At 42.6% G+C, this 23275-nt stretch overlaps 2 protein-coding genes across 2 annotated transcripts; both read right to left on the bottom strand.

The window, feature by feature from the left end:
* Positions 1-1198: 1198 nt before the first annotated feature.
* On the bottom strand, positions 1199-8758 carry LOC306787292 (ornithine decarboxylase-like; the record flags this gene model as incomplete). The annotated part of the gene is made up of 8 exons (XM_079282408.1): positions 1199-2499; positions 2649-2767; positions 3073-3211; positions 7403-7486; positions 7917-8133; positions 8224-8396; positions 8493-8666; positions 8747-8758. The coding sequence occupies 8 exons, from the start codon at positions 8756-8758 to the stop codon at positions 2242-2244; spliced, it is 1176 nt and encodes a 391-aa protein (XP_079138534.1). The 3' UTR covers positions 1199-2241.
* Positions 8759-17474: 8716 nt separating this feature from the next.
* LOC306787291 (ornithine decarboxylase-like) lies at positions 17475-22753 on the bottom strand (the record flags this gene model as incomplete). The annotated part of the gene is made up of 6 exons (XM_079282407.1): positions 17475-17525; positions 21398-21481; positions 21912-22128; positions 22219-22391; positions 22488-22661; positions 22742-22753. The coding sequence occupies 6 exons, from the start codon at positions 22751-22753 to the stop codon at positions 17475-17477; spliced, it is 711 nt and encodes a 236-aa protein (XP_079138533.1).
* Between the last annotated feature and the right edge of the window lie 522 nt (positions 22754-23275).

Genomic DNA, 23275 nt, shown 5'->3' with positions numbered 1-23275 from the left:
ACACATGGCGCTAGCTAGAGCAGGTGTTTGGTTTGTCCGCTGTGGGCTACAGCAGAGGAATGGCCGCCGGCTTTGTGAAGAGGACCCCACTCCGTATGTAGATGTAAACGGCTCATTCTAAGGTAACGAAAAAGCACATTTAAGGAAACATACTTACCATTTCTGCCAGTGGATCCCTCTAAATGCTGCACACTGCATGTTCATGCAAGAGACACCCGTACGAACAGATTTGTTCTCAAGAGGCTTGTGCGATTGATTTGGGTGATCTTTTTCGTTATTTGGACGGGCTTTGTTTTATTGACTGCTGTTGGGATGTAAAGAGAATCTGAACACATTTTTTTTTTTTTTTTTGCGAAAATACATTTCCCACCCTAGTTGTTAACGATTAAAGATTCTATTGAAATAGTTTGATTCATTTTGTGTTTGTCCAGTCGATTAATTCACCAATAGTCACAGCTCAAGTTGTGACTTAATCCCACATAACCCATCTAGCTGCAGTAAATACTCACTGGTGCTCTAATTATTTATCAATCCACATCTGAAAATAGTTCCCCAAAAAACACACTTTGTAATACAGTAATGGTTGGTAAACAAACTACAGAGTCCAGCTGTTTTAGGACATTTCTGAACCTTTTAAAATAATAACAATGAGACCATACGTGACCCATTCTTAGATGGATCACGAATGCTCTTATTATTTTCATCGTCCGTCGGGACCAATGGTTTTAGGGCTGAGTGCCGGATCCAGGGTTTAGTTGGAAGTTATGGATTTGTGCTTTGTTTCATAAAACTGATCTCTTTAAAAGCTAATGTGGGCCGAGGATTCAATTAGTTTTACAAGACATTAAGACAGAAATCCAGACCATTTGAAACAGGCTCCTGGGTGCCTTTGACAAAACAATTAAAGAAAGACTGTCAATGAGCATGTATTTTTCTATTTTAATTGTATTCAAATAACATTGTTCATGTTGTGCTGGAATTGCTGCTTAATGTTACACCGGGCTTGTTTAAGTAAAAGGAGGTAACATGAAACCAGATGTTTAAAGGTTGACAGAGTCATTTATTCAAGATAAAAGGAGCTCTTTGGTTAAACACAAGTGAATTAGATATAACAGGGACAACAGGGGTAAAAGAGTACCTGTTTTCAAATCAAAGATACCAATGTAACCAAAAGAGACGGTATGAAAAGTTTGGGCTTTCACTTATCTAAAACAAAAACATTTCCCCCAATCAGGACACTGGCTGGAGGAACCTGGACCAGCTTTCGAGTCTTCAAACCCACAATTTACCTGAAAGGCATCACACACGTACACACCACAAGACCGGAGCACAGAGGTCGAAAGGCTGTTACCGGGACAACCGTTACCACATTCCCTGGTGGTCTTAAGGTTAGGTCACCTTCGCGTTCTGGGTTAGATTCTTGGTCAGGGAACATCATTTACTGAATAAAAGAAGCTGTTTGATTAACAGCTTTGAGCAAGACGCTTCACTGTGCTTTCGTACTTTACCACCAGCAATGTCATTGTGCATTAAAAGAGTAACACCTTTATTTAACAATAAGGGGGGAAACAGCAACATGAAAGAAACCATTGACCAGTTTAAATATGCACACCATGCACTGGCCTGGGAGTATAATCCATCCACCACCACGTAAATACAAATCCGCAACCACAAGCAGCCTGCTCGGCAGTGGAGGGAAACAAGCATCAATATTGTCACTTCTGTCAGAATCAGGAGCCAAGTGCTCGGCTTTAATCAATCCTTTACCTTTTGGCGGTGGCACACTTTGTGTAGACTGCTGCTGCTCTTTGCTCTTGAGGCTTAAGCAGTTAGCGATGACGTGTCCCACTTTGTGACTCTTTAGTGGGGAGAGGCTGTGGCCATGACACGTAATAGAATAATAAAATAATTGCCATCTGTAATAATTGCCATTCTTTATCTCCTAAGTTGAGTGAGCATTTTTCAGGTTAAAAGGCATTTAAAAACGGTTGTGGTGAAAAGCTGATTCAAAATTGCCATTTTTTTTCTCCGACATTTTCAGCTCAGGTTCAAACTGCACAAATCTTTTCATTAAATACATTTGAGAAGTTGAAAATGTTCCTCGATTTGGGTCACGGCTTGTCATTGAGGGGTGATGGTGGGTCCCGCAGCCAGACCAGTTGAGAAGCACTGCTCTATAATAATCGTTGCCTATGTTTGTTACGGTGCGTATTGAGCCACTGTCCAATAGAAGAGATCAGATCATTGGCGGATGTCGTAGATGTCAGAAAGGTTTAAGGTGTGCCATGTCTCGGCTGTCACAACAGGGTAAATGTGTGCTCTTTCAAAGCCGTTGAAGTCGCTGGACAAACTAACAGAATAAGCACCCATGTTGTCGATGAGAAGCCAGTCCCCCACATGCAGCTCAGGAATCCAGCAGCTGTTGGTTACTTTGTCATAGCTGCAGCAGGTTGGACCCCAGATAACAGACCGGTATCTCTGCTCTCTGCTCTCAACAACCTGTGTACAGTATAAAATGTGAGGCAGGCTCACATGCATATGTATAAATATATATACACAGTATATACACCGTTGGCATTGGACGTAATCATGCGCAATCATCCAATATTGGCTTTCTTATGTGGCGACATTATGTGGTTGATAGTTACCCGGTGAAGATATGGTTGAAGGTTGCAGTGAGCAGCATCATTGACAACACAACTCAGGGAGCCGTACACTCCATCATTGACGTAGTACGTCATTTTTCTGTCAGGGCAGTTGTCATCATCTGAAAAAATGCAAATAATAAAATGGCAAATATGCCATATGTTTATAAAGATGCAACCTGGTATCTGTGGGTCTGCAGAAAGTGATTATCTACAACCCTGCAAGTCATTATGCTCACTCAGAGGAGCAGAGAGCATGGCTGTCTATTGAGGATACATATTTATGTCGTGGTGCATTGCCATGTAGTGCCAACAGACTCCTCTGATAGCTGTCACCTACACTCCTTGTATTTAAAATCAAGACATATTTAAATACAAGCAAAGTTATGTCTTATTACTGGATACGTGTGGCTTCAAAAGACATTACCGATTACTCTTTTGGCAATGACATTCACTGCCAATGTGAAAGCTGATTCCACGTAGTATCGGCCTGGTTCTGCAATAACTTGCACCCCACTGTCAGGTGGGAAGAGTTCATCCAGTGTTCTATTAATGACCTCTGAAAACTATAGGAAAAACACAATGGGTTAACAGCATATTTCACATGTAATACACCTTTTACAAAGTGACCTACAGTTGCCAGTATCACTGGCAGTAAAGGCAACAAAGGTTTCTGCATGTGTTTCTTTGAAGTACGACCGATGTAATTTAAGAGGCTAAGAATAGAGGATGATAGAGATATCACGCATCAATGATGGAAAGGATGCAGGTGTGTATAATATACATCTAATGGGTAAATGGTTGAAAGATCAAGCTTCAGACACTTCAAGCAGTGGTATCCATCATATAATGTAATTTTATGGAGTGTTAGTTAATAATTCCTGAACAAGCTTTTTGTGCATCAGCTTGGAAAGGACTCATACTAAATTATGTTCCCATATTATACAACTAAACTGCATTCTCAATTAAGTATTTTGGGAAATGTATGGTTGCATTTTTAAAAGCAAGGTTGAAACTGAGCAACTGTTAGAATATATATACATCTATATATTGTCAAGAAGAGTTGAGCTCACAGAGAAAGCCGCCTTGGATACATGCATACACATTCAGGGGAAAGACAGGATATAAAAGCACGAAGCATATACTCAGAAATCAATAGTTAAAGTATAATCGAAAGACAAGGTTTATGATCATTATATAACAAATGTTTAATGCATAGAGTGATTTCACAAATGTAAAAACTGATTATAATAATGTTCTGTGTACCGGAGCTGAGATGTGGAAAAAGTGTGTCATAGTGTGTCAGCAGACCGAGTGAGTCAGGAACAGATGTTTTTGGGCGTGGGTCGGAAAAACAGTCAGGAGACATGGAATTCTGTTGCAAGAGATGACTCATAGAAGCAAAACGAAGTCTGGTACTTTCCAGAAACAAACGCACACACATAAGGGAGGGGTGAAGATCATGTGTTCAGAATCGGTGGGGGGAGAACAAATAGCCCAAATCAAGGATAAAAGGAGATGCTTCCAAGCCCCAAACTGGGATTTCTACACGAGCCGTCCAGACGCTCTGAGAAGAAGATACGGACGATTGCAACTGAAGTATTCGAGGACTTCGTCTCGGTTCACAGAAAGAAGACCGCTGTTCGTGGACAAAGAGTTGAAAGACGGAGATTTTCCTCTCCCCACTGCTCGACTTTAACAACTGAACAACGGAGGAACGCCGCCACCCTAGAAAGACTTTGTACAGAGCCTTGTGGACTGTTGGCCGAACTCCGCTGCAAAGAGCAGGAGGAATCCGAGGGTCCGGCCGGACCTTCGCTCCTAACAACTCCAAAAGAACCTTTTCATCGCACCTTTGGAAATCCAGCTCCAACCGAGCCGTCTCGGCATCTAAAACCAATGAGTATAACCTAAGAAGAAAATTTGTCACGAATCAAGTGTAGTGACATTTTTATGTGAGCTGTAGCTTAACCCTTGCAAACTAACTAAATATAACCTGCAATAAATATCTAATCTGCATTTAAAGTAAAATCCACTGAACAATCCCTTACGGTTTTAGAAGTAATCCTAGCCGTTAAAACCTAAACCTGGCATTTACCAAGAGCACGGATCCAGAAGAGGGAAGCTGCCATAACCGACGCGACTGGTAGGAACGCCCGGGGTCAGGGTGGCCCCTCGACCGAGTGCACTCAGACCGGAGGAAGCAGGGTAGATGTCGGGAGTAACGGCAGGTAGAAGAGCCAGGCGAGTTCCCTCGCAAGAACACCAGCTCGACAATCTTTTAATAGAGAGCTGAGTCAGTAAGTAGCCCCGTATCGGGCCAGAAGTACCCCAGGATCTAACAATATATATATATGAATGATATTGGAATTGTTTTAATAATTGGTGCTGATAGAAACGTGAAGTGTTGCTCTTTCAAACAACATGTGTATGTGAGTAAAGATTAAGGTTAAATTTGAAAATCTGAGGTTTTCTTTTTTTCACTCTGGATTCTTTCGATCAAGACAAATCTTTTGAATAAAGTTGTTAACAGCGCCACCATATGGCCACAGTGATGGTGCAATATACGTCTTCTAATGGTGCGTTCACACCAAATGCAGCGCGAATTATTCGCTCCATCACTGGAGTGATGTGAATTTGCGATGGCGCGGCGCGAATTTGGGCGAAGTCGCCCCAAACGCGTGAGTTGAAAGTTTTCAACTTCGCCGGAAAAATGGTGTGACGCTGCGGCGCGAGAGCCTATCAGCGTTGAGATGAGGTGCAGGCAAAGCATTCCATAGCCTCGGTGCTACTGCCTCAAAGGCTCGGTCACCACGGGTCTTAAATCGTGTGCGTGGGACAGACAGAAGACCTAAAATGCAGACGGTTAAGAGCAGATGCACTGAGTGATGTGAAAAGTGAGTTGCAGTAGTCAATGCGTGAAGAGATAAATGTTTGTATGATCATCTCTAATTCAGGTGTTGATACTACAGATCTCAGTTTACTGATATTTCTTAGATGGAAGAAACATGACCTGGACAGCTGCTTAACATGAGGGTCAAACGACATGGATCGATCAAAGAAAATCCCTAGATTGCACAGGTTTCAATGGGCAGCAGAGGAGAGTGGACTAATAATCTGCCTGATCATGGGGACAAACTCCTCTGGAGCAATAACTAGGACCTCCGTCTTAGAGTCGTTGAGTTGCAAGCAGTTTTCTGCCGTCCAGTCTCTGATGGCATTGACACAGTCCAGGAGCCTAGTTAATGTGAATGCCTCGCTGGGTTTGAATGACAGATGGAGTTGGATGAATACATGGAGCTCCTCCGGACTATGTTATGAACCAAGACATGACGGCGTTTAGTTTCCCGTGATATCTGGGACTTCCACAATACGTACTAAGCAGAAATATAGGTTATTTTTTCCATGGTTGATGGCGGCTTTCAGGGCGATAAGCCACGCCCCCTCTCAGGCTCGTCCAGCGCGAATCATGCGAATGAACACAAATAGTCCCCGGTGAGACCGGCGGCGCGAATGACGCAATTAGGTGTGAACACGGCATAAGAAACAATGTGGTGCTAGCAGCGAGCGAATGAAAGGGCAACGACGTGTTCTGTGGACCTGAGAGTTCCTCCAGGGGCAGCGAGGTGCAAGTCCTCTGAATATTTCCTTATTAAGTTTGCCTCTTTAGTATGCATTTAAAGGTTCCTTGACAGTCTACATCAGGGGTGCCCAATACGTCGATCGCGGAGGTAGTGCGGGTAGATCGCATGCCATTCAACAACAATGAGATGTCCGCATGGCATTTGCCACTTGATTTTCTAACACACGGGTCACCACGTATGCGCGGTCAACCGCGCGAGCTACTGCAAAACTCCGGCGAGCTAATTAGTTAGCCTTCCAATTTATTTGTACTAAAGAAGCTAAAGCTGTAGCGCCATGATTTGGGAAACTTCCAAAACCTCACATCAGAACTGGAGACTCAACGGAAGGCGTGTGCGTAACTTGACAGTGCGCGCTACACAGAGCAGATTGACAAGCGTCTGTCAGAGTTTGACAAACGCTTTCGAGACTTTGCTTTACTCGACCAGGTGCTACACTTATGTGCTGCACATTTCGGGAAGATATTGAGGTTGATTCACTCGCATCAAAAATGTTAACGCTGTTTCACCTGAACTCGTCTGGAGTGGAGGATGAGATTCTGACACTGCAAACTGACATTCAGCTGAAGTCCAGGGCTCATGGACAGTTTCCTCACAGAGGAAAAGTCCCCAAACATGAGGACATGTGATACCTTTCTGACTGCATTATTCGGCTCTACTCATTTATGTGAGTCAGCCTTTTCCCACATGAAGAACATTAAGTCCAAACACCGTTCCACCATGACTGATGATCATTTGAAGTCTGCTTGAGGCGGCTACCAGCAGCTACTGTCCGGATTATGCAACTCTGGCCAATTCCATTCAGTGCAAGTCATCAGAGTAAGGTAATGACCAAAAATGTACAGAATTGTATTGTGCCATAAGGGTTCATGCAGTTATGCAACATATATTGTAAATATAAAGTATACTCAGTATATATATGTGGCCGAAAAAGTGTGGGCACCCCTGGTCTACATAGCCCTTAAGGTAAAACAGGAAAAAGGTTGTGTAATCCGTGTCATTCTATTTTGTTGTTTATGCTCCTTTTGCTCTTTGTTTTACCAGGACAATGGAGATGCAGAACATCCATTAATGAGCACTCGTATTGTATATCGTATTATTTTTGAAAAATATTACCTCTTCAAATTTCTGTTGAAAACTCTCAATCGCAGAGAATCCTCCACCGATATCCAAGAGTCTCATCTGGAATCCCAGCAAATTCTGAAAAAGTTTCTAATCAATCAGTCATACAATTCAAAATGTTATACTGTACTTACTGTAGTGCTATTGCTTGTAACACATAATAATAATAAATAATAACTAATTAATATCCAAGTATAATGGTTATCAATAACTTAATTATGGATCATAAACCCATGAATTAGTATAAAAAGTCATGGCACATTTATGGCTTCAGCCATAAAACACAATGAGTTCAAGTAAAATAATTTAAAGAAAATAACTTACATATAATTTAGGACAATACTCAATTTTGGAAACAGGAAAAGCTTCAAGTCTCAATCTCTGGGCTGCTATGGAGTTGTTATCACGGTGTAGTGACTTATCAAATGATCAAGCTTTCATGAATCAAATATTTATTGGACTAACGACATAACTAAATTTGTGTTCTATTGCTGTGACGATGACCTACCCCCATGTCAAAGACACGTCGGGCATCTGCGATGGCCTGCTGGAACGGCAAACTTTCAGTGCACCCACTGCCCACATGAAAGCTGACCCCAATGACCTCCAAGCCAAGCTCTCCAGCACATCCCAGCAGCTTACCCACTGACTCCAGTCTGGCGCCAAACTTTAAACTGAGTCTTATCTTGGATGCAGAGTCATCCACTGCGATGCGGAGTACCAATCTGGAGAAAGTGATTCAAAAGTATTAATCGGTAATTTAACAACAATCAACTAAACAAAGGAGCAGAAAATATCAGTAGTTGTTCACTCACTTGGCTTTGGCGTGACTAAGAGATATTTTTAGGAGTTCTTCCTCACTATCAAAAGTCATCATATCGACTCCATGAGTACAGGCATACTTGATGTGCGACAGTGGTTTGGTTGTGTGTGCGTAAATGATTTTGTCAGGTGTCACCCCGAGGGACAGCATCTGCTGTATCTCGACCTGTGATCGATCAAAGCGCGTTTCAAATGAGCAAACTGCTTCTCCACAACAAAGAAAACACAGAGCTGGATTCTCTTTCAAATACTTCATCGGTACCTTGCTAGCACAGTCGAAACCTGTGTCCAGAGCACTCATCATCCTCAAAACTGATGCATCGTTGTTGCACTTCACTGAATAGAAAGGCGTGACTCGAGGTAAGTTAGTACGCCACCTGAGGTGCCTTTCAAATATACTATCCAGACTTGCCACATAGAATGGCTCTTCATTGTCCTGAACAAATAGAGCAAAGTCAACATTTAGTTCACATCTCAAGAAAGCTCAACTATCAGACGATACATGGAGGCAATTACACAGAGATTCATTGTTAGGAACGCTTAGGTGACATGATGTCTCTGATACTCACCGCTGAACCACGCTCTTTTATTTTACTGTCTAGGAAGTCTCTGATGGTCCTTCCATTGTCTAGAATGTCAATGCCACAGTTCTCAGGGGACAAACCATGCACAAATGATCCCTTCGTAGTTACTGGTGCTGGGATAACTAGCAGGAAAAATAATTAATAAATATTGTTAAGATACGGCTGGATCACAATAGAAAGCAGCTTTGTCTACATTGTGCCACACTAATACAGTAGTCAAAAGCCCAAACTGTAAGCACATATGAATATTAACATCACAGATTACATTAAACATCTTACCATGGCCGATATGCTCCTCCATTTCTTGCAAGTCGGAAAATCTCAAGTTTCAAATGAGAGTTAGTGTGATCGCAGTATTTCTATGAAACATACCTGGAATGAAGTTGACAGTAAGTACTGACACACATCTGATTTATACTCACAAGAACCTGCTTGGACGGATGCTTGTTCCGTCCCTCCTCACTTTACCCCTCCCACGGTTTCTATGCCAATAAGAAAACATTCTACCTCAAGAAAACATTTCTCTACAACAGTTAATCTCCACTCATTATACTACGACACACAGTTCAGATGTTCAGCAATATGCCAGAGTGGAACAAAAGCTGTTTATTTCTGGTTGTTAATCATTTAAGGTGTTATGGGGAGAGCAGTCAGGGAGTGTGTGGAAGTTCAACGATTTACTGTTACTGGTGCTGGGATAACTAGCAGGAAAAGACAAAAGCATAAAAATGATTAATAAATGTTGTTAAGATAAGGCTGGATCAGAATAGAAAGCAGCTTTGTCTTTATTTGTAGCTGTTTGTCTCCATATTATAACACGCTAATACAGTAGTCAAAAGCCCAAACTGTAGGCACATATGAATATTATCATCACAGATTAAACATCTTACCATGGCCGTTATGCGCCTCCATATGTTCCACCCTGGAAAAGTTTGTGTTATCGTAGCAATCCTGAGACAGACCTATTCATTTCCCTGTGAGAAATAAGAGTGATGAGAAATCTGTCAAATGCCTTTAAGTATTATGTTGAACAGACACTTGGAATAATTCAGCTGAACAGATAGAGATCCTTCCTCACGGACGGTTCAGAGGTCTAATCAAGTCAAAGGTTTTACAGAGTATATATGCTTCACACAAACTGGAGCACATTAGCTCGTCTGCCTCCCCCCCCCCCCCCCCCCCTCCGCAGGCGTCCTTTTTTCGGATGGCGTTGGGGAGGGTAGGTGCTGCTGTTTTCATGGAAGAGGGTTAGATGTGAGGTCAGGATGACACGAGTCAGACATGAGATACATTTGTTGTTTGGGTTTGGTGAGTTCTGCTTTTGTTCAAGGTAAAGCGATAAAAGTTATATATCAAAGAACAACATGATAAATTGCCACAACAATCATTAATCGATAAGGTTAAGGCATCAGCTGTTTTTGAGGGTTGTTTGCAACTCCATGAGATTCTGGGAGCCCAACTCACAAGTCCGTAGTCGCGGGTCTTTATTGGCTCAGTAAAGGTGTGTTTTACAGAGCAAATATTAATTAAATCAATGAAGGTGTGACCTCTTACAGGGAGTGACTGAGCTCAATTACACACCAAAAGGTTTCACCTGACAGGTTTGGCAATCAATGTCAAATAGTTGGCAACTGATCACAGTTCCTAACGTTAGACGGCATGGATCACAGTCTTTGATGGGCAAAGCCATCAGGTTTGGAGGCCTCCGTTGGTGCCTTGAGGAACGAATCGACACACAATTAATAGTTTGTAGAATTTGGGCCATGTTCGGCCTGTGTGCTTGTCAGGCTGTGACGAGAGTTTGTAGAGATAGACTTGTCCTGTGTCTTGTCTGTTGATGAGGGAGAATGGCATGTGAAGGGAGACTGGCTGTCATCAATTGAAGCAGATGTCGCCATGACTCTGTTGACTTATGTGCATAATATCAAGGAACCGCAGGAGCAGTGATCCTGTCACAAGGGACTTCACCGGTTGTAGTTCAAGGATTCAAGGATCATTTATTGTCGTTATACAACACAGGGATGCACAATGAAATGCAGATGGAGCCCATTTGTAACACAACAAACAAAATAAAAACAGAAGTAAATTCCTGGAGTACATTTTTTTTATTTTGCATCATAAGGAACTTAAACAGCAGCAAAAACAATTCCCTGGGCAGATTATATTGCTGACATCTTCACAAAAGTTCAAACATGAGGAAAATCATTGTCGATCATGTTTGATTGTGTTCGAGCACCGAGCATCATGATGTAAACACAGAGTCCATCTCTTGTCCCACCGGAGTCCTGTGCTCTGTCCTGCTGTGTCTCTGTGAAGATGTGGGCTCAACTGCCGACATCCTGCCGACAACGCCATATTGTTGAAGAAAGATTTCTTTCGGGTCCAATTCTGTGGCTGGTTCAAATGAGTTTTATTCACCACGCAGTGGAGACAGAAGTTCACAACAAAGCTGAAGAATTCTCTCTGACTAAAGTGAGTTCTGGCCATGATTATAAACAGGGTTACAGGAAATAACAAAGGGGACCTTGAAACTATCAGCACCCATGATACTCATGGGGGAAACACTTCATTTTAGGAAAATACCACTTACCAAATACAAATATCGCAGAGCAGAACAACGCATCGATAGAAATTGTCTTTTAGGACGGTGGTGTATTGTGAAGGGCTGACGTGCTTCAGACTCGTGGCTGTGTAGTTCTAAATATAACGTCGGTCCATTTGATAGTTGTCAAGACATTCACTCTGCACCAAAGTGTTGAGCAATCAAGTGTAGTGACATTTTTATGTGAGCTGTAGCTTAACCCTTGCAAACTAACTAAATATAACCTGCAATAAATATCTAATCTGCATTTAAAGTAAAATCCACTGAACAATCCCTTACGGTTTTAGAAGTAATCCTAGCCGTTAAAACCTAAACCTGGCATTTACCAAGAGCACGGATCCAGAAGAGGGAAGCTGCCATAACCGACGCGACTGGTAGGAACGCCCGGGGTCAGGGTGGCCCCTCGACCGAGTGCACTCAGACCGGAGGAAGCAGGGTAGATGTCGGGAGTAACGGCAGTTAGAAGAGCCAGGCGAGTTCCCTCGCAAGAACACCAGCTCGACAATCTTTTAATAGAGAGCTGAGTCAGTAAGTAGCCCCGTATCGGGCCAGAAGTACCCCAGGATCTAACAATATATATATATGAATGATATTGGAATTGTTTTAATAATTGGTGCTGATAGAAACGTGAAGTGTTGCTCTTTCAAACAACATGTGTATGTGAGTAAAGATTAAGGTTAAATGTGAAAATCTGAGGTTTTCTTTTTTTCACTCTGGATTCTTTCGATCAAGACAAATCTTTTGAATAAAGTTGTTAACAGCGCCACCATATGGCCACAGTGATGGTGCAATATACGTCTTCTAATGGTGCGTTCACACCAAACGCAGCGCGAATTATTCGCTCCATCACTGGAGTGATGTGAATTTGCGATGGCGCGGCGCGAATTTGGGCGAAGTCGCCCCAAACGCGTGAGTTGAAAGTTTTCAACTTCGCCGGAAAAATGGCGTGACGCTGCGGCGCGAGAGCCTATCAGCGTTGAGATGAGGTGCAGGCAAAGCATTCCATAGCCTCGGTGCTACTGCCTCAAAGGCTCGGTCACCACGGGTCTTAAATCGTGTGCGTGGGACAGACAGAAGACCTAAAATGCAGACGGTTAAGAGCAGATGCACTGAGTGATGTGAAAAGTGAGTTGCAGTAGTCAATGCGTGAAGAGATAAATGTTTGTATGATCATCTCTAATTCAGGTGTTGATACTACAGATCTCAGTTTACTGATATTTCTTAGATGGAAGAAACATGACCTGGACAGCTGCTTAACATGAGGGTCAAACGACATGGATCGATCAAAGAAAATCCCTAGATTGCACAGGTTTCAATGGGCAGCAGAGGAGAGTGGACTAATAATCTGCCTGATCATGGGGACAAACTCCTCTGGAGCAATAACTAGGACCTCCGTCTTAGAGTCATTGAGTTGCAAGCAGTTTTCTGCCGTCCAGTCTCTGATGGCATTGACACAGTCCAGGAGCCTAGTTAATGTGAATGCCTCGCTGGGTTTGAATGACAGATGGAGTTGGATGAATACATGGAGCTCCTCCGGACTATGTTATGAACCAAGACATGACGGCGTTTAGTTTCCCGTGATATCTGGGACTTCCACAATACGTACTAAGCAGAAATATAGGTTATTTTTTCCATGGTTGATGGCGGCTTTCAGGGCGATAAGCCACGCCCCCTCTCAGGCTCGTCCAGCGCGAATCATGCGAATGAACACAAATAGTCCCCGGTGAGACCGGCGGCGCGAATGACGCAATTAGGTGTGAACACGGCATAAGAAACAATGTGGTGCTAGCAGCGAGCGAATGAAAGGGCAACGACGTGTTCTGTGGACCTGAGAGTTCCTCCAGGGGCAGCGAGGTGCAAGTCCTCTGAATATTTCCTTATTAAGTTTGCCTCTTTAGTATGCATTTAAAGGTTCCTTGACAGTCTACATCAGGGGTGCCCAATACGTCGATCGCGGAGGTAGTGCGGGTAGATCGCATGCCATTCAACAACAATGAGATGTCCGCATGGCATTTGCCACTTGATTTTCTAACACACGGGTCACCACGTATGCGCGGTCAACCGCGCGAGCTACTGCAAAACTCCGGCGAGCTAATTAGTTAGCCTTCCAATTTATTTGTACTAAAGAAGCTAAAGCTGTAGCGCCATGATTTGGGAAACTTCCAAAACCTCACATCAGAACTGGAGACTCAACGGAAGGCGTGTGCGTAACTTGACAGTGCGCGCTACACAGAGCAGATTGACAAGCGTCTGTCAGAGTTTGACAAACGCTTTCGAGACTTTGCTTTACTCGACCAGGTGCTACACTTATGTGCTGCACATTTCGGGAAGATATTGAGGTTGATTCACTCGCATCAAAAATGTTAACGCTGTTTCACCTGAACTCGTCTGGAGTGGAGGATGAGATTCTGACACTGCAAACTGACATTCAGCTGAAGTCCAGGGCTCATGGACAGTTTCCTCACAGAGGAAAAGTCCCCAAACATGAGGACATGTGATACCTTTCTGACTGCATTATTCGGCTCTACTCATTTATGTGAGTCAGCCTTTTCCCACATGAAGAACATTAAGTCCAAACACCGTTCCACCATGACTGATGATCATTTGAAGTCTGCTTGAGGCGGCTACCAGCAGCTACTGTCCGGACTATGCAACTCTGGCCAATTCCATTCAGTGCAAGTCATCAGAGTAAGGTAATGACCAAAAATGTACAGAATTGTATTGTGCCATAAGGGTTCATGCAGTTATGCAACATATATTGTAAATATAAAGTATACTCAGTATATATATGTGGCCGAAAAAGTGTGGGCACCCCTGGTCTACATAGCCCTTAAGGTAAAACAGGAAAAAGGTTGTGTAATCCGTGTCATTCTATTTTGTTGTTTATGCTCCTTTTGCTCTTTGTTTTACCAGGACAATGGAGATGCAGAACATCCATTAATGAGCACTCGTATTGTATATCGTATTATTTTTGAAAAATATTACCTCTTCAAATTTCTGTTGAAAACTCTCAATCGCAGAGAATCCTCCACCGATATCCAAGAGTCTCATCTGGAATCCCAGCAAATTCTGAAAAAGTTTCTAATCAATCAGTCATACAATTCAAAATGTTATACTGTACTTACTGTAGTGCTATTGCTTGTAACACATAATAATAATAAATAATAACTAATTAATATCCAAGTATAATGGTTATCAATAACTTAATTATGGATCATAAACCCATGAATTAGTATAAAAAGTCATGGCACATTTATGGCTTCAGCCATAAAACACAATGAGTTCAAGTAAAATAATTTAAAGAAAATAACTTACATATAATTTAGGACAATACTCAATTTTGGAAACAGGAAAAGCTTCAAGTCTCAATCTCTGGGCTGCTATGGAGTTGTTATCACGGTGTAGTGACTTATCAAATGATCAAGCTTTCATGAATGAAATATTTATTGGACTAACGACATAACTAAATTTGTGTTCTATTGCTGTGACGATGACCTACCCCCATGTCAAAGACACGTCGGGCATCTGCGATGGCCTGCTGGAACGGCAAACTTTCAGTGCACCCACTGCCCACATGAAAGCTGACCCCAATGACCTCCAAGCCAAGCTCTCCAGCACATCCCAGCAGCTTACCCACTGACTCCAGTCTGGCGCCAAACTTTAAACTGAGTCTTATCTTGGATGCAGAGTCATCCACTGCGATGCTGAGTACCAATCTGGAGAAAGTGATTCAAAAGTATTAATCGGTAATTTAACAACAATCAACTAAACAAAGGAGCAGAAAATATCAGTAGTTGTTCACTCACTTGGCTTTGGCGTGACTAAGAGATATTTTTAGGAGTTCTTCCTCACTATCAAAAGTCATCATATCGACTCCATGAGTACAGGCATACTTGATGTGCGACAGTGGTTTGGTTGTGTGTGCGTAAATGATTTTGTCAGGTGTCACCCCAAGGGACAGCATCTGCTGGATCTCGACCTGTGATCGATCAAAGCGCGTTTCAAATGAGCAAACTGCTTCTCCACAACAAAGAAAACACAGAGCTGGATTCTCTTTCAAATACTTCATCGGTACCTTGCTAGCACAGTCGAAACCTGTGTCCAGAGCACTCATCATCCTCAAAACTGATGCATCGTTGTTGCACTTCACTGAATAGAAAGGCGTGACTCGAGGTAAGTTAGTACGCCACCTGAGGTGCCTTTCAAATATACTATCCAGACTTGCCACATAGAATGGCTCTTCATTGTCCTGAACAAATAGAGCAAAGTCAACATTTAGTTCACATCTCAAGAAAGCTCAACTATCAGACGATACATGGAGGCAATTACACAGAGATTCATTGTTAGGAACGCTTAGGTGACATGATGTCTCTGATACTCACCGCTGAACCACGCTCTTTTATTTTACTGTCTAGGAAGTCTCTGATGGTCCTTCCATTGTCTAGAATGTCAATGCCACAGTTCTCAGGGGACAAACCATGCACAAATGATCCCTTCGTAGTTACTGGTGCTGGGATAACTAGCAGGAAAAATAATTAATAAATATTGTTAAGATACGGCTGTATCACAATAGAAAGCAGCTTTGTCTACATTGTGCCACACTAATACAGTAGTCAAAAGCCCAAACTGTAAGCACATATGAATATTAACATCACAGATTACATTAAACATCTTACCATGGCCGATATGCTCCTCCATTTCTTGCAAGTCGGAAAATCTCAAGTTTCAGATGAGAGTTAGTGTGATCGCAGTATTTCTATGAAACATACCTGGAATGAAGTTGACAGTAAGTACTGACACACATCTGATTTATACTCACAAGAACCTGCTTGGACGGATGCTTGTTCCGTCCCTCCTCACTTTACCCCTCCCACGGTTTCTATGCCAATAAGAAAACATTCTACCTCAAGAAAACATTTCTCTACAACAGTTAATCTCCACTCATTATACTACGACACACAGTTCAGATGTTCAGCAATATGCCAGAGTGGAACAAAAGCTGTTTATTTCTGGTTGTTAATCATTTAAGGTGTTATGGGGAGAGCAGTCAGGGAGTGTGTGGAAGTTCAACGATTTACTGTTACTGGTGCTGGGATAACTAGCAGGAAAAGACAAAAGCATAAAAATGATTAATAAATGTTGTTAAGATAAGGCTGGATCAGAATAGAAAGCAGCTTTGTCTTTATTTGTAGCTGTTTGTCTCCATATTATAACACGCTAATACAGTAGTCAAAAGCCCAAACTGTAGGCACATATGAATATTATCATCACAGATTAAACATCTTACCATGGCCGTTATGCGCCTCCATATGTTCCACCCTGGAAAAGTTTGTGTTATCGTAGCAATCCTGAGACAGACCTATTCATTTCCCTGTGAGAAATAAGAGTGATGAGAAATCTGTCAAATGCCTTTAAGTATTATGTTGAACAGACACTTGGAATAATTCAGCTGAACAGATAGAGATCCTTCCTCACGGACGGTTCAGAGGTCTAATCAAGTCAAAGGTTTTACAGAGTATATATGCTTCACACAAACTGGAGCACATTAGCTCGTCTGCCTCCCCCCCCCCCCCCCCTCCGCAGGCGTCCTTTTTTCGGATGGCGTTGGGGAGGGTAGGTGCTGCTGTTTTCATGGAAGAGGGTTAGATGTGAGGTCAGGATGACACGAGTCAGACATGAGATACATTTGTTGTTTGGGTTTGGTGAGTTCTGCTTTTGTTCAAGGTAAAGCGATAAAAGTTATATATCAAAGAACAACATGATAAATTGCCACAACAATCATTAATCGATAAGGTTAAGGCATCAGCTGTTTTTGAGGGTTGTTTGCAACTCCATGAGATTCTGGGAGCCCAACTCACAAGTCCGTAGTCGCGGGTCTTTATTGGCTCAGTAAAGGTGTGTTTTACAGAGCAAATATTAATTAAATCAATGAAGGTGTGACCTCTTACAGGGAGTGACTGAGCTCAATTACACACCAAAAGGTTTCACCTGACAGGTTTGGCAATCAATGTCAAATAGTTGGCAACTGATCACAGTTCCTAACGTTAGACGGCATGGATCACAGTCTTTGATGGGCAAAGCCATCAGGTTTGGAGGCCTCCGTTGGTGCCTTGAGGAACGAATCGACACACAATTAATAGTTTGTAGAATTTGGGCCATGTTCGGCCTGTGTGCTTGTCAGGCTGTGACGAGAGTTTGTAGAGATAGACTTGTCCTGTGTCTTGTCTGTTGATGAGGGAGAATGGCATGTGAAGGGAGACTGGCTGTCATCAATTGAAGCAGATGTCGCCATGACTCTGTTGACTTATGTGCATAATATCAAGGAACCGCAGGAGCAGTGATCCTGTCACAAGGGACTTCACCGGTTGTAGTTCAAGGATTCAAGGATCATTTATTGTCGTTATACAACACAGGGATGCACAATGAAATGCAGATGGAGCCCATTTGTAACACAACAAACAAAATAAAAACAGAAGTAAATTCCTGGAGTACATTTTTTTTATTTTGCATCATAAGGAACTTAAACAGCAGCAAAAACAATTCCCTGGGCAGATTATATTGCTGACATCTTCACAAAAGTTCAAACATGAGGAAAATCATTGTCGATCATGTTTGATTGTGTTCGAGCACCGAGCATCATGATGTAAACACAGAGTCCATCTCTTGTCCCACCGGAGTCCTGTGCTCTGTCCTGCTGTGTCTCTGTGAAGATGTGGGCTCAACTGCCGACATCCTGCCGACAACGCCATATTGTTGAAGAAAGATTTCTTTCGGGTCCAATTCTGTGGCTGGTTCAAATGAGTTTTATTCACCACGCAGTGGAGACAGAAGTTCACAACAAAGCTGAAGAATTCTCTCTGACTAAAGTGAGTTCTGGCCATGATTATAAACAGGGTTACAGGAAATAACAAAGGGGACCTTGAAACTATCAGCACCCATGATACTCATGGGGAAAACACTTCATTTTAGGAAAATACCACTTACCAAATACAAATATCGCAGAGCAGAACAACGCATCGATAGAAATTGTCTTTTAGGACGGTGGTGTATTGTGAAGGGCTGACGTGCTTCAGACTCGTGGCTGTGTAGTTCTAAATATAACGTCGGTCCATTTGATAGTTGTCAAGACATTCACTCTGCACCAAAGTGTTGAGCAATCAAGTGTAGTGACATTTTTATGTGAGCTGTAGCTTAACCCTTGCAAACTAACTAAATATAACCTGCAATAAATATCTAATCTGCATTTAAAGTAAAATCCACTGAACAATCCCTTACGGTTTTAGAAGTAATCCTAGCCGTTAAAACCTAAACCTGGCATTTACCAAGAGCACGGATCCAGAAGAGGGAAGCTGCCATAACCGACGCGACTGGTAGGAACGCCCGGGGTCAGGGTGGCCCCTCGACCGAGTGCACTCAGACCGGAGGAAGCAGGGTAGATGTCGGGAGTAACGGCAGTTAGAAGAGCCAGGCGAGTTCCCTCGCAAGAACACCAGCTCGACAATCTTTTAATAGAGAGCTGAGTCAGTAAGTAGCCCCGTATCGGGCCAGAAGTACCCCAGGATCTAACAATATATATATATGAATGATATTGGAATTGTTTTAATAATTGGTGCTGATAGAAACGTGAAGTGTTGCTCTTTCAAACAACATGTGTATGTGAGTAAAGATTAAGGTTAAATGTGAAAATCTGAGGTTTTCTTTTTTTCACTCTGGATTCTTTCGATCAAGACAAATCTTTTGAATAAAGTTGTTAACAGCGCCACCATATGGCCACAGTGATGGTGCAATATACGTCTTCTAATGGTGCGTTCACACCAAACGCAGCGCGAATTATTCGCTCCATCACTGGAGTGATGTGAATTTGCGATGGCGCGGCGCGAATTTGGGCGAAGTCGCCCCAAACGCGTGAGTTGAAAGTTTTCAACTTCGCCGGAAAAATGGCGTGACGCTGCGGCGCGAGAGCCTATCAGCGTTGAGATGAGGTGCAGGCAAAGCATTCCATAGCCTCGGTGCTACTGCCTCAAAGGCTCGGTCACCACGGGTCTTAAATCGTGTGCGTGGGACAGACAGAAGACCTAAAATGCAGACGGTTAAGAGCAGATGCACTGAGTGATGTGAAAAGTGAGTTGCAGTAGTCAATGCGTGAAGAGATAAATGTTTGTATGATCATCTCTAATTCAGGTGTTGATACTACAGATCTCAGTTTACTGATATTTCTTAGATGGAAGAAACATGACCTGGACAGCTGCTTAACATGAGGGTCAAACGACATGGATCGATCAAAGAAAATCCCTAGATTGCACAGGTTTCAATGGGCAGCAGAGGAGAGTGGACTAATAATCTGCCTGATCATGGGGACAAACTCCTCTGGAGCAATAACTAGGACCTCCGTCTTAGAGTCGTTGAGTTGCAAGCAGTTTTCTGCCGTCCAGTCTCTGATGGCATTGACACAGTCCAGGAGCCTAGTTAATGTGAATGCCTCGCTGGGTTTGAATGACAGATGGAGTTGGATGAATACATGGAGCTCCTCCGGACTATGTTATGAACCAAGACATGACGGCATTTAGTTTCCCGTGATATCTGGGACTTCCACAATACGTACTAAGCAGAAATATAGGTTATTTTTTCCATGGTTGATGGCGGCTTTCAGGGCGATAAGCCACGCCCCCTCTCAGGCTCGTCCAGCGCGAATCATGCGAATGAACACAAATAGTCCCCGGTGAGACCGGCGGCGCGAATGACGCAATTAGGTGTGAACACGGCATAAGAAACAATGTGGTGCTAGCAGCGAGCGAATGAAAGGGCAACGACGTGTTCTGTGGACCTGAGAGTTCCTCCAGGGGCAGCGAGGTGCAAGTCCTCTGAATATTTCCTTATTAAGTTAGCCTCTTTAGTATGCATTTAAAGGTTCCTTGACAGTCTACATCAGGGGTGCCCAATACGTCGATCGCGGAGGTAGTGCGGGTAGATCGCATGCCATTCAACAACAATGAGATGTCCGCATGGCATTTGCCACTTGATTTTCTAACACACGGGTCACCACGTATGCGCGGTCAACCGCGCGAGCTACTGCAAAACTCCGGCGAGCTAATTAGTTAGCCTTCCAATTTATTTGTACTAAAGAAGCTAAAGCTGTAGCGCCATGATTTGGGAAACTTCCAAAACCTCACATCAGAACTGGAGACTCAACGGAAGGCGTGTGCGTAACTTGACAGTGCGCGCTACACAGAGCAGATTGACAAGCGTCTGTCAGAGTTTGACAAACGCTTTCGAGACTTTGCTTTACTCGACCAGGTGCTACACTTATGTGCTGCACATTTCGGGAAGATATTGAGGTTGATTCACTCGCATCAAAAATGTTAACGCTGTTTCACCTGAACTCGTCTGGAGTGGAGGATGAGATTCTGACACTGCAAACTGACATTCAGCTGAAGTCCAGGGCTCATGGACAGTTTCCTCACAGAGGAAAAGTCCCCAAACATGAGGACATGTGATACCTTTCTGACTGCATTATTCGGCTCTACTCATTTATGTGAGTCAGCCTTTTCCCACATGAAGAACATTAAGTCCAAACACCGTTCCACCATGACTGATGATCATTTGAAGTCTGCTTGAGGCGGCTACCAGCAGCTACTGTCCGGACTATGCAACTCTGGCCAATTCCATTCAGTGCAAGTCATCAGAGTAAGGTAATGACCAAAAATGTACAGAATTGTATTGTGCCATAAGGGTTCATGCAGTTATGCAACATATATTGTAAATATAAAGTATACTCAGTATATATATGTGGCCGAAAAAGTGTGGGCACCCCTGGTCTACATAGCCCTTAAGGTAAAACAGGAAAAAGGTTGTGTAATCCGTGTCATTCTATTTTGTTGTTTATGCTCCTTTTGCTCTTTGTTTTACCAGGACAATGGAGATGCAGAACATCCATTAATGAGCACTCGTATTGTATATCGTATTATTTTTGAAAAATATTACCTCTTCAAATTTCTGTTGAAAACTCTCAATCGCAGAGAATCCTCCACCGATATCCAAGAGTCTCATCTGGAATCCCAGCAAATTCTGAAAAAGTTTCTAATCAATCAGTCATACAATTCAAAATGTTATACTGTACTTACTGTAGTGCTATTGCTTGTAACACATAATAATAATAAATAATAACTAATTAATATCCAAGTATAATGGTTATCAATAACTTAATTATGGATCATAAACCCATGAATTAGTATAAAAAGTCATGGCACATTTATGGCTTCAGCCATAAAACACAATGAGTTCAAGTAAAATAATTTAAAGAAAATAACTTACATATAATTTAGGACAATACTCAATTTTGGAAACAGGAAAAGCTTCAAGTCTCAATCTCTGGGCTGCTATGGAGTTGTTATCACGGTGTAGTGACTTATCAAATGATCAAGCTTTCATGAATGAAATATTTATTGGACTAACGACATAACTAAATTTGTGTTCTATTGCTGTGACGATGACCTACCCCCATGTCAAAGACACGTCGGGCATCTGCGATGGCCTGCTGGAACGGCAAACTTTCAGTGCACCCACTGCCCACATGAAAGCTGACCCCAATGACCTCCAAGCCAAGCTCTCCAGCACATCCCAGCAGCTTACCCACTGACTCCAGTCTGGCGCCAAACTTTAAACTGAGTCTTATCTTGGATGCAGAGTCATCCACTGCGATGCTGAGTACCAATCTGGAGAAAGTGATTCAAAAGTATTAATCGGTAATTTAACAACAATCAACTAAACAAAGGAGCAGAAAATATCAGTAGTTGTTCACTCACTTGGCTTTGGCGTGACTAAGAGATATTTTTAGGAGTTCTTCCTCACTATCAAAAGTCATCATATCGACTCCATGAGTACAGGCATACTTGATGTGCGACAGTGGTTTGGTTGTGTGTGCGTAAATGATTTTGTCAGGTGTCACCCCAAGGGACAGCATCTGCTGGATCTCGACCTGTGATCGATCAAAGCGCGTTTCAAATGAGCAAACTGCTTCTCCACAACAAAGAAAACACAGAGCTGGATTCTCTTTCAAATACTTCATCGGTACCTTGCTAGCACAGTCGAAACCTGTGTCCAGAGCACTCATCATCCTCAAAACTGATGCATCGTTGTTGCACTTCACTGAATAGAAAGGCGTGACTCGAGGTAAGTTAGTACGCCACCTGAGGTGCCTTTCAAATATACTATCCAGACTTGCCACATAGAATGGCTCTTCATTGTCCTGAACAAATAGAGCAAAGTCAACATTTAGTTCACATCTCAAGAAAGCTCAACTATCAGACGATACATGGAGGCAATTACACAGAGATTCATTGTTAGGAACGCTTAGGTGACATGATGTCTCTGATACTCACCGCTGAACCACGCTCTTTTATTTTACTGTCTAGGAAGTCTCTGATGGTCCTTCCATTGTCTAGAATGTCAATGCCACAGTTCTCAGGGGACAAACCATGCACAAATGATCCCTTCGTAGTTACTGGTGCTGGGATAACTAGCAGGAAAAATAATTAATAAATATTGTTAAGATACGGCTGTATCACAATAGAAAGCAGCTTTGTCTACATTGTGCCACACTAATACAGTAGTCAAAAGCCCAAACTGTAAGCACATATGAATATTAACATCACAGATTACATTAAACATCTTACCATGGCCGATATGCTCCTCCATTTCTTGCAAGTCGGAAAATCTCAAGTTTCAAATGAGAGTTAGTGTGATCGCAGTATTTCTATGAAACATACCTGGAATGAAGTTGACAGTAAGTACTGACACACATCTGATTTATACTCACAAGAACCTGCTTGGACGGATGCTTGTTCCGTCCCTCCTTACTTT

This window comes from Melanostigma gelatinosum, assembly GCF_949748355.1.
Source record: "Melanostigma gelatinosum genome assembly, chromosome: 13".
NCBI lineage: Eukaryota > Metazoa > Chordata > Actinopteri > Perciformes > Zoarcidae > Melanostigma > Melanostigma gelatinosum.
Note: the sequence above shows the minus strand (reverse complement) of the source record. Positions and strands in the feature narration are given on the sequence as shown.